Raw genomic sequence first — 12,520 nt, forward strand, 5'->3', positions numbered from 1 at the left:
TGATAAATCACTGTAAAATAATAAATTTTAGATCATACAGTGATTCAAAGTAAACTGTGTCCCTCCTCTTATTTGAATTTCTAAAATATGGCCCTCCCTGAGAAACTGATTAATTTTCTAAAAGGTGACAGCCCCCCCCCCCCCACACACACACACACACATCTCTTTAAATACTGAAGGATCCCTTACTGTATATTCAATTTGGCCAGGAATGAAGGGATTTCAACATTGTGCTCAGGGATAAGCAAGAATGTTATTGATAATTTCACTACATTTTTTCATGCTTGAACAAAACTGCTTTTCTGTTCTTTTTCTTTCATTTGCCTGTCTCGTTTTCCGGCTGAATATTGACTCTCTGGGAATAAGGTGATCACTCCCGGAACAAAAATCGAAAACAAGTGAAGACATGGGAAGGAAATTAAGGCTAATAAACAAACTGAGCCGTACTCATACATAGTTTGGGACGTACTTTCAAGTTTCCAGCATAAATTACAGTCATAAAACAGTCAGTCAAAAGGACATACGAAACAAAGGATTAACGCTTGCTAGCAATCTAAACAAGAAAGTAATGGGATTTATTACATCTATAAGATTAATATATGATACAAGAAGAATGCTACGATTTTAATTTTTGTAAGTTATATACACGTTGGTCAAAGTCGATTTTTATGACAAGTGTGGCTGTTGCCACCTAGGGTTACATGCATTAGTATTGTAGAATTCGACTTACCGCAGTTAACCTAGCAAACAGGTCATCAGAGAATGCAGGCTGGTACGAATAGGTTTTTAAGTAATCTGTTAACCCACTTAAGAATGTAATGTCGCCCAAGAAATGCAACATCATCATATTCAGACTCGCTCCCTGTTATAATGGGGAAACACAAAATATTAAGTGAGTGAATGATGACCCAGAGTAGTGAGTATACTCACTGTCAAAATTTTCGGACAGATATCGACTGGTCCCACGATTCTCGCTGTCTTCCCTGGAAGTGTCATTGTCACACTCAAGCATTCGTAAGAAATATCAGGGGATACTAAAGCTTTGATTGAAGACTAATTTCGTGGTATCGGTTTTGAGAGCACTAAAATCGGCGATCATAAAGTTACCGTATGTAACACTGCCGTAGTTGTCAGTGTACAGCGAAGTATGCTGAAAATGTTACAAAGCCACTAGAACATCATTTCGCTGTTACTTATATCTATAAATCTCTCTCATTAATAGTTTTCTCCCAATGCCCACTTCAAACTAGATGCCATTTTCCAAGAAACCTGGGTGTTTAGCGAAAATATGGAACATATCTGGAACAAATAAGTGTCTCAGATATCGGATAGTACTGACGTTTGCGCGCCCAAGACATAGATTGTCAAGGGGCACCATAAACTGTGATCGAATCCTGGGGTCGATTTCGTTAGTAGGACAGTGTTCATGATAATTCCACAATAAACTTTAGTGTAACGGTAATTAAAATACCACAATACTAATGTTTTTGCCCAATATTTAAATCAAATAGAGTGGCGAAATTCATAATTTACGCGACAAATACGTAAATCGGCGTTGAAGTTCATGTCCGATGACCAATACTGTCGTCTGATTACTAAGTCATCGGGTAGGGTTAAAAATTCGGGAACTACGTCATCCACAAAGTTATTTCTGACACTTTAAACCCTGCTGAAAAAGACCCCAAGGAAAATGGCTAAGCAGCAATGATGGATGTTACATTTTTGCAGTGTTTATCCAATAGTAATCGTCGAATAACATGACCCTGTCTCGGAAAACTGCGATAGTGATTTTACCATGCAAATGTTTGACACGTGAAATAAAGGATGGTGCCTGCATTAAGTTTCTTCTACACTACTTCAATACATTACTTAAAAGGAATTAGAACGCAGGCTGACGTTATAATTTTCATAAATCATAATCTAAGTTTACGCATTCATCGGCTCATTCAAGTTTAACTTAAGGCATAATGGTCTTTTGATATACATTGTATCAACTTTTCCCAAGCGTTTCACAATTATATTGACAGAAGAACGTTCATTTTAGTGAAGATCATCGGCCATGTATTGAAAAGCAAATGCTGCTTTACAGAGTCGAATCACTTGCAAGTAATGAATGACTCTACATCCTACGTACATCAGAGCAAGGTCATACAATTTTGCCCCAGCTACCTGTAGTTCCCATTGTTTTTTTTAAATACTCGCTTCTTGTATTGGATGGAATTCTTCTGTGGAATATTCCTGCCTGGCCCATTAGTACATTTAATCTGCAATAATCTGTGAAGTTTTCTTGTTTTATTTTTCACAGTATTGTCATTGCATCGGAGAACAGATGCACATGTATTGTGATGTTAAGTATATGTACGTGTTCTTCATTTATTATTTCATATTCTTTAATTGTATTGATTGCGTTCACATATACTAAGAGAGACTTTTTCATACACACCTTTTCGTATGACATCCTATCAAAGGTACGTGAGATTTCACTGTTCCATCCAACATCCATGACGACGGGGCGAGATACTGTAGAAATAGAGTCAGAGTCTAGTGCTTTGAAGGTTGCATCTCTTGGGAAAAATTGGTCGTACTATGAATGAAGCAAATGTGAAATAGTACGGTCATTGTACGACTCGACGTAATTTAACATTAACCAATGAGGTACATACCTCCTTCAGCTTCACTGAAAAGTTCTTGCTCTGAATGTATAACCTCCTTTTCGATTACCTTGGTAAACATACATGTAATGCCACCAGCACAGGACCATGTTTTATCAAGACAGATCCGGCCGGTACAGTTTGTCCGCAAATGGCCCGGTGTATTAAGGAAGGAGGGGAGTTTATGGCGGACGGGTGAGGTTGAAAATATTTTAGATTAAAAAAATCGCACCCCTCCCCCTTCACGCTCAAAAATATCTACACCCCCCCCCCCAGAAATAACGCAAGCATTTCCCGTAGCCCCCTCCCCAAGGCTACATTCATTTTCATACGTGCAATTAAACGGTACTCCCATCCCCCTCAGAGAGACAGAGAGAGGGAGAGAGACAGACAGACAGACAGACAGACAGACATACAGGCAGGGAGAGACAGACAGACAGACAGACAGACAGACAGACAGACAGACAGACAGACAGACAGACAGAAAGACAGACAGACAGACAGACAGACAGACAGACAGACAGACAGACAGACAGACAGACACATGGATACACAGATTAAGACATACACAAAATACATTATCATGGCAGTCAGCTGTCTAAGTATTAAAATATATTCTTAAGAACTTATTAATTTTGCCAAATTGACTTTACCCGATAAATTTGATTCAATCTAATCATGAGCAAAATATTTCGTGTCTCCCCCCCCCCCTCGTCGCGCAGCCGTAAGATTTTCGTTGCCTCTCCATTTCCTTCTCAGGCCCCTGCCGTAAATTCTACTTGCTCCCATAGGGACATACAGTCAGTAAGTAAAGTCTATCTTGTTTAGTCGATATTTGATCTTTATATAATCTAGAGGCTATCTGTTCGTTTTGAATCTGATGATGCCATGACTTGCAAAGTCTTCTGATTCAAAACCAATGGATGGCCTCTAGACAAGTCGTTACATGGCATACGGCGAGAGTTCATTGATAGTGAGATTAAGTGAAAAAAATATGTTTTTACAATACTTCACATTCAATTCTTTCAAAATTGATGGTTATGAGCGAACTCCATGCTAGACTGCTCAAAAGAATGAAGGGAATACTTGTTTTGAGAGGTGTATTATTTGTCATTTGTAACATACACATCTGTGCAACATATGGTAAAAGTAACAAAACAAACATGTGCATGAATGACCATCGCCTGTTTGGTCTACGAAATTAATGTTTCCTTAATGTTTTTGAGCAGTGAAAGAAGAAATATATTGCTCTACTATATCTCACCATTTCCCATTCAGGATGTAGAAAATGAACTCCGGCATCTTCAAAGAACCTGGCAAAGCCTTCGTTCAACCAAAGATCAGACCACCATCCACAAGTCACCAAGTTTCCAAACCACTAAACAAAGTACAAAGTAATACAATTATAGTTAATTTATGGCCATGTAAAAACCAAATTATAGTGCGTGTTCGAACTGAAAGTAATCTTTAATGAAGCACCTACCAGCATTTTTTTGTATGGTGAATCTTCATATCGATCCGTGCAACATATTTCAGAGAATTTTCTTGCATAAAGTTTCCATAGTAGTGCATTAATTATCTTTTTTTATGATATTCAACCGATCGAAACTACAAACATTGCGCAAGGTACTTAATTGCCAATGTTCATCACCTATTATTACTATTACATTGAAGGTCTTCATCACTTCCTTTTACCCAAGTTTTGGGAATCAAATATCTACAGTGCAGACTTAAGCGTGATGACAATACCGTTTACCAAAAAACTAGAAATAGAATACAAGAATGTAGAGTGATATCAAATTTCTAAGAACGAATTTATGTAATTTCAATAAATGATGATGATGGTGGTGGTGGTGGTGGTGGTGGTGGTGGTAGCAAAAATGTATACCGATTACTTGTATCATTGTGTGAAATTACCTATGTTTTCCTGGGGTTTACCATGAAACAAATACATTGTATTAAGATTCATATAAATTTTGATGATTCGTACACATTTGATAATGTCGCGACGTTATGAAATGAATTGGTATTGTAGTCCATAATTTACGTTATCAAATGAATTGTATTGTAGTGCATAATTTATGTTTCAGATGATTAGTTAGAGTGAAATACCTGATGTACAAGTTCATGTCCTATAATCCTAGCAATACGTTGTTGTTTAGATGCTAGATCTACTTCCGGGTCAAACAGCATTCGCTCTTCACGGTACAAAATAAGTCCCCAGTTTTCCATTGCACCAGAGTCAAACTGTGGGATGGCAGCCATATCTGATGGTAGAGGAAAAAAAGTTCATTGTTATTATTATCCAAGTTCCCATTTCATCTTTTTTTCATATTCGCTGTATTTTAACTAAAACTTGTGTTCTGGAGCACAGATTGTAGCTTATGTCTCTGGATTGAATTATATTTGATATGTAAGAACAAAGAACGTTTATACATAGATCTCCTTTATCTAAGTTGGCGAAAAGAACATAGATAACATATATTGTAAATCTCACCCATCTTTGTCATTTTGTCGTCTATACCATAAGGAATACCATAGTATTCTCCATAAAAATCTAGCATGGAACTTCCTACCATCAGGGCGTAATCCAAAGTATGATTATAGTCTGGCCGACACCAAACACGAAACTGTTGGTGAGACAAGTATTTAAAAATTAGAACTCACCGCACATGTGCCAACTAAACTTTGAATTCTTTCTGTGGGTAATTAAATGGGATGGACTAATTGGGTGGCTTTGGGAGAGACTGCATGACAGACAGAAAGACAGACAGAAAGACAGACAGACAGACAGACAGACAGACAGACAGACAGACAAATCAGGGTTTAAACGAAACCGGAGAAGTATTGTTGCTACTAATTGATTCGTTTTCACGGTATGGTATAGACTGTCGACAGTCGCTCGCGCCTTTTTTTCCTACGTTTTATCTAAACTCCGGTCCGGCGCAACACTATAATCGCAAACTGAGGGCCGAATTGCGAAGGCCCAAGCTCGGGCCTTCGGCCCTCGATCACTAGGGCCTTCGGCCCTCGATATCAGTTTGCGATTAGACTAGTGTTGCGCCGGATCGGAGTTTAGATAAAACGTAGGGGGAAAAAAGGCGCGAGCGACTGTCGACAGTCTAGGTATGGTACAAACAATCGTTTCACCAAAGAGCATATTTAAACTTTATATATATATTATTTTTATATATTAATCAAAGTTTATATATTAATCAAAATATTGAATTTACTGACATATGAAACAAATTTGTTTCATACATATTACAATTGGACCTCTGGGAATCTATCTGTGTTTGCTATATTAGATGCTCCCAAGCAGTACATTATACATATTCGTGATCTACCATAGATGGCGACAGTCTGTACTCTGAAATATAGCTAGCTACTCAGAGTATTTTGTTGAAACACATTGACTAGTAATCAATAGGATAGTCAATTATTGTATCATATGAGTATGTGATGTATTCAGCTTCTGAATGTGCGTGACATTTCTTTGTGTATATAAGATTGCTTTAGTACATACATGTAGTCTGTTATCTATATTTTATTCGTTACAGTACACAACTGTGATGTACACGTGTACATGAATTTATTAGTTTACAAAAAATGCTGGTTACGAGTAATAATTACAACCCTAGACCATGATATTATACACTATAACTTACCAATATACCCTCTTTTGTTACATTTTCTTTATGAACAAAGTCAGATACGACAATAGCATTCAAATATGTTGGCATGACAACAGACTGTTCGAAATACGTCGTCACCCAATCTCCATCCGTTTGATTTCTTTTGATTTGCATGTTTGATATCGCCTGTCTCCTTTTCCGATGTTTGATAGTTATTTCGAATGTAGCTTTGAGGTTAGGTTCATCGAAACATGGGAATACACGTCGTGCATAGGTACTCTCCAGTTGTGTAGCTGCAAGGTATCTGAGATTGGGGAAAATAGAAGTTTTTTTGTATGTGAGTGTGTAGGTGAACGGATCAGAGTATATCATGATATATCGTAGATGGAGTAAGTGAGAGTAATCATGAGTGAGTGATGAGCGAGTGACGCGAGTCAGTCAGTCAGTCAGTCAGCGAGCCAGTTAGTCAGTTAGACAGTCTGCTGGTAAGTGCTAGGAAATGTAAGCTTCAACAGCATTGACGTTTTACTGTCTCTTACATGGAATAAAAAAGAGTGATAGGTTTATGTGAAAATGGAGTTATAAGCGAACACTATATACACATTCATACAGGCAATGAATAACAGTTGAAAGTGCACGTCATGTATGTGTATACATTATGAACGGCACTCAAATCTTTCACAACTAAATGTTCTGACGGCTCTGAAAAGCGTGATTAAACAAATGTGTACCTTCGTCTCTGGATCGTAACAAACACTATGCGTAACGTTATTGTTCTTGGGATGCACAAACAATTCGAGGAATGCATTTAACACTTAAACTTAAATTTTGACAGAACATTCGAGGAGAAAATTGTTTTCATCTTGAATACTAACCTCGAGGTTAAATTTTGCAAGTTACATGCTTTGTGTATTTGTTACTTTGTACACCGACACCTTCATTTTGGAACTGGCCGGGAGTATTTATTTATAGTATTATATCCAGCATGATTTAAATTTCAGAGTTATTCCATGTTGTACATGGCAGAAATATGTGTCATATAATCAAGATTAAAGGGACAGTATCTGTAACTTTTTTCAATACTTTTGTTTTCTGTGGCAAGTGCAGTTTCTTTTGCTACTTGAAATACCCTGTATTTGGCTTGTCAACACAGCCTTTATATGTGTAAAGTGCACAGTTATTGTTAATAATTTTACTCAAGCCTAAAATTCACCTTTCAAAAACAACAATGCAGTGTGTACATACATTTGTCAAACACATGATTATTTCAATGCGCATTATGGAGTAGAACAAGAAACTTAAAACTGTAGTTGTTACACAGAACAAAACATACTGAAAAAAACATCAACATTTTTAGCTACTGTCCCGTTAAATCTGTCCACATAATTTCCATCCACCTATCGGTGAATTTGTCATTTTGAGATTGGGGGGGGGGAGGGGTCACATTTTAGAACTTGGGATTGGGGAAGATCACATTTAAAAAAAAAACTAGTAGGGGGGAGGGTCACCTTTTACAGCTCAGACATACCCTAAATCCCTCCCAGCCCATCCCCTCGTAATTACTGAAGCTTCCCTAAGATCAAATTTGTTAATAAATGGAAGTATAAATGGAAGAACTATCTTGTTAGGCAGAACTGCTACTGACGAAGGACCCAACAGCCTTTCTGAAACGTCTTAAAACAAGTGTCAACTAAGTATCGACCCAGGGACGTATCGCCAATGTCTTCTCGGCAATAACCTTGACAAACTGGTCACTTGGCTAACTGATCTTTAAATCAATCTATTATACCAAACAAAATAATCAAGTTTGAACCAGCTTTGGAAAATGCTTCCACTTATTAACAAACTTGATCTAACAACCAATAGTTGGTTATATGGTAAACGCAATGTCATACACTTATTTAATATTGATAGTGTTTGGAGTTCCCTTCCTTTTATTACTACCGTCAGTACTATGTTTTACAGTGAAGATGCAGTTTCAGGAAAACTTAGTGTGTTGAATTGTATGTCACGGAACTCATTAGAATTTGTCGGGGGTGGGGGTGGGGGGGCACTTTTTCATGCATGGTAGAGGGGGTGGGTCAGGATTTTTGTGCAACGATTTGAGGGGGTCTATATTGTTCATGCCTCATTCTTTAAAAAAAAACAGTCCCCTGTAATTTCTGTCCATTCCCTCACTGTTAATTAACGCCAGTTTTGATTCGCCCCAACCCTTTCTCACACCACCACCTCATGAAAGGTATACCCTTTCTGATACCAACCAGCATAAAAAAACGATCCCTTTCGCGCGGACCCTCCCCGTATTGCCGTCTATGGGAGTTCCCCCCCCCTCCCCAGGGACAGAAACAACGTGGAGATTCTAAAAGAACGAAGACTGGTAAATACAATTTCCCGTTGAAGGCATGTCTTGCAGAGATTATAAAATGTTTCAAAATTTGAATGAATTTCGTTGCAAGTTGAGTTTGTATTTATCGAAGACGATGTAAATGGTATATGAAATAGCAAGCGTTGCAGTAGGACAGATCGTTCATGTTCCCTTTTCCTATTACGAATTATTCTTAAGTTCAATGATGTCTAGGTAAAATTAAGGTCAATATTACGTCGCTTGGCCCAAATCGATCGTGGCATTGCTTCGTCCATAGTATAGCAGTCAACATGGTCGTGATTAACTCGTATCCGTCTATCCAAAGCCCTTCGTCAAGCAAGAAATAACTGTCGAGCTCTGGCAGCCCTCGCTTGACAACTACAAATGTAGGTTCCCGCTAAATACTCCATGTTCAATTGCGTGTCGTCATAGCAATGATCCAGAATGCGTTGTGACTACATTATCGAATCAAGTAAACAGGATCAAATTTGACGTGTAGGAACAGTACACCAAACTGAATCATATGGGGACAAGGCTACTTATTGATTGTGAATGCTGTGTCATTCGGGTATGTCGTGACAGCGATAATGTGCCTGGGCCTCATTCGACAAACGAAATATCAGACTGCAACATTCGCGAGTTGGAAAATCTGATACAGCATTCATCATGAATAAGTATCCTTGTCCCCATATGAATCGATGCTTCAGTTTATAAACCAGTTCGAAATCAGTTTATGTCCCAACACGAAACGTTACAAATGGATTTGAATCGATTCAGTTTGGTATATGACATTATTTTATTATCTCTTCTGGAATGATTTAAGAGACCAAAGTCCTAATATTTGGGGAAAAAAAAAAAAAAAAAAAAACCTAACAAATCGACTTGTCAGACATGCTATAAATTTACACTATCAGAACTTTACATCAGCCAGCATTGTAGTAAAATGATAAACTGCATACGGACGCAGATGTATGTTGTATAACTGGAACATAGACTTTATTTATCAAAGCCCTGACATCACTCCAAAGCCAGAGCCAGGGGAGATGTTCACCGCTCGGCGGTCAAAACCCAAGTCCTCAAACATGCAACGCTATGGTCGTTAAAAAAATCACAGTAAGTCATCCACAAGAGGTGAGCTTATTAAGATATTAATAGATCGTGCATAACAATGAGCGTCATGAAAATACTAGTAAAAGTTAAAACAAAGAACACTAAACTTTAACTTTAATGACATCTCCAGACATATTAGTGTACCTATTGTCTTGACACCCATATGAGCCATTGCTATAAAACTTATTCATTTCTCTAACTAGATGTTTGGTGACATGTATAGACAGTGTCATGTCTGAACCCTAACATAGTAATAGTAATTACAAATTCATGACAATACGAGAGTACTGATTGTGAAACCAAATATTGATCAAAATAGGCTAAATCTTGATTAAATTGAATGAGCTACAAGTATGTCTACACAGGCAAAACTGCATTACATAATACTAGTATCAACAGGACTGGTATGTTATTAACAGCGTTATATATAACTAAAACTTTAATCTTGCCGCGATATCACCGATATCGACTTACGACGCTTGAGTTCGCGTGACCGTTGCGAATACATTAGCTGCAATAATTAGCTCTGAATTGTAGCTTTGCTTTTATTTATAATAAATTGTTATTCTTTTTTATATTTTATTTTGTGTGACTCAACATTTTACGTTTTATTTTTATTACTTGTGGGGTGGAGGACTAAGAGCGACGGAGCGAAACCGCTACAGTACTGCATCTAGGAATACGTGAACTAATGGGAATATGTCGATTTTGCTGAGACATTCCTCATCTGTTAACAGACTTTAAACTTCGAGAGCGGGTGTGGAGCAATGTTCGTCTCCTCATCATACATACAGTACATGAGTATTTTACGTGTATAAGAGGCTTGTTTTAGATGTGTGGGTAATGAAACATATGGCACATTTGTCTATTTTTTGTACATGTACCATCAAAACTGCAAACACCGCGATGATCAAGTAAAGATGCCAATATATTAGTCTACTCGACTGATATGTAAATCGAATCGGTCGACTAGTGAAAGGAAGCAAGAGTGCAGTGGTGTTCTGTATGAAAGTAATAATGGATGTATTCTTCAAGTTGTGTTTTATTACACAAATTGTAGAACTGTGTCCTTTTTTCCTGTCGACACTATATCTATGATTACGGTGCAATTGCATGTGGTGCTGTCAGCGATGCATTCTCATAACCCACTGTTTAGCTAAAGGTGTGTGTATGTGTATGTGAGTGTGAATGTGGTGCTGTATGTGGTGCTGTAAGCGGTGTATTCTTATAACCCACTGTTTAGGTGTGTGTGTATGTGTATATGAGTGTGTATGTGGCGGCTGTAAGCGATGCATTCTTATCATCCATTGTTTAGGTGTGTGTATGTGTATGTGTATGTGTATGTGTATGTGTATGTGTATGTGAGTGTGTATGCGGTGCTGTCAGCTATGCCTTCTTATAACGCACTGTTTAGGTATGTGTATGTGAGTGTGTCTGTGTCTTTGTGAGTCTGTGTGTTTGCGCGCGCGCGCGTGTGTGTGTGTGTGTGAGTCTGTCTCTGTGTGTGTTCAACTTGCAACTTACTATATTTCAAACTGCCATGCACTGTAAAGCTTACATAACTAATCCCTTATACTTCGTTTACTTCTGGAATCCACACGGATTGGATGGTGTACACTTTGCTTTCCAATTACGAAATACATACATACATACATACATACATACATACATACATACATACATACATACATACATACACAATGTAAACAAATGAAATTCATTTGACTCACCTTTGTACGCCATCAGCCATCGTATAGGTACTCAAATACAATCCAGCTGTAGTAGGTTGTAACAAGTTCCCTTTGTACGTCATTTTAATAATATAAGTATCACCTTGGGTTAAATCTTCTGCGGTTTCTATGATGTAGAAGTCGTACTTTTCTTGTATCTTCTTGCTAGCAATTGCAACTTGTGAACCACCAACCTTGTCAATTGTAACAGTATCACCGTGGATGGTCATGTTATAAAAATGCAACTTAATTTCTCTGGTTGTTTTTGCACACTTCATTTCAAACTCCAACTCCCCGTCGAATGAAAACCTGTCAGCGCCATCTTCCTCGTCAAAATAAGGAGTTATTTTTATGTTATAGTTCACTGGTGTTAACGTGTCCGGGATGCGACCCGCAAATGTTTCATAATCGTCATCTTCCGCTACAGGTTGAGGTAGACCGTCATAGGGGTCTTGTGTCGGTAATGGTTCTGCCTCATTGCACTCTGAAGGTGCTGCAAAATACGTAATGAGAACAGCACCGGTTATCATCAGACCAAGCACAACGACGATAGCGACTGCGACCGATGTCGACACAAAGCAACCTTTCTTTTCACTTTGGGAATCTTCTACCAAGCGTCCATTAGACCTGTATTTTGAAGACGGATCCATGGTTCCACCCAACCTTTACAATACGGTGTGTATTGTATAAGTTGCAACGATCTCGAATTGATGATAACAATCAGATGGGGAATGTTTGCATAAGGATTGTCATTCAACCAATCATAATCAGAGCAGTGTAGATTAGGAACGCCTTAAATGTACATCGTTAATTTGCCGACAGCCTGGCGTATGGTGTATCATGTGTATTGGGTACGCTAACATGTTCGCACAACATCATGTAACCCCAGGCATGCACCCTATGAGCCGATATCTATCATTTACGACAGCTACTTCCATAAGCATTACTTAGTACTGAAGTTTTCTATTAAACTGTCCCTAAATCTACTAAGTACTCTAGAGGTGTGTGTAAACTAACTAATCATCAGTC

The 12,520-nt window shown here is 38.1% G+C and overlaps 1 protein-coding gene across 1 annotated transcript in view; it reads right to left on the reverse strand.

Annotated features, from left to right (window-relative positions):
• LOC144442685 (aminopeptidase N-like) overlaps positions 1-12,141 on the reverse strand; it is a 32,148-nt gene extending 20,007 nt beyond the window's left edge. The window contains exons 1-7 of the mRNA XM_078132063.1: positions 11,492-12,141; positions 6,320-6,590; positions 5,149-5,281; positions 4,764-4,918; positions 3,916-4,029; positions 2,444-2,584; positions 731-862 (exon numbers count right to left, since the gene is read on the reverse strand). Coding sequence (XP_077988189.1) covers positions 731-862; positions 2,444-2,584; positions 3,916-4,029; positions 4,764-4,918; positions 5,149-5,281; positions 6,320-6,590; positions 11,492-12,141 — 1,596 coding nt within the window. The remainder of the gene's footprint in view (positions 1-730; positions 863-2,443; positions 2,585-3,915; positions 4,030-4,763; positions 4,919-5,148; positions 5,282-6,319; positions 6,591-11,491) is intronic.
• Positions 12,142-12,520: the final 379 nt, after the last annotated feature.

The sequence above is a fragment of the Glandiceps talaboti genome, chromosome 1 (assembly GCF_964340395.1).
Source record: "Glandiceps talaboti chromosome 1, keGlaTala1.1, whole genome shotgun sequence".
NCBI classification, from domain to species: Eukaryota; Metazoa; Hemichordata; class Enteropneusta; family Spengelidae; genus Glandiceps; species Glandiceps talaboti.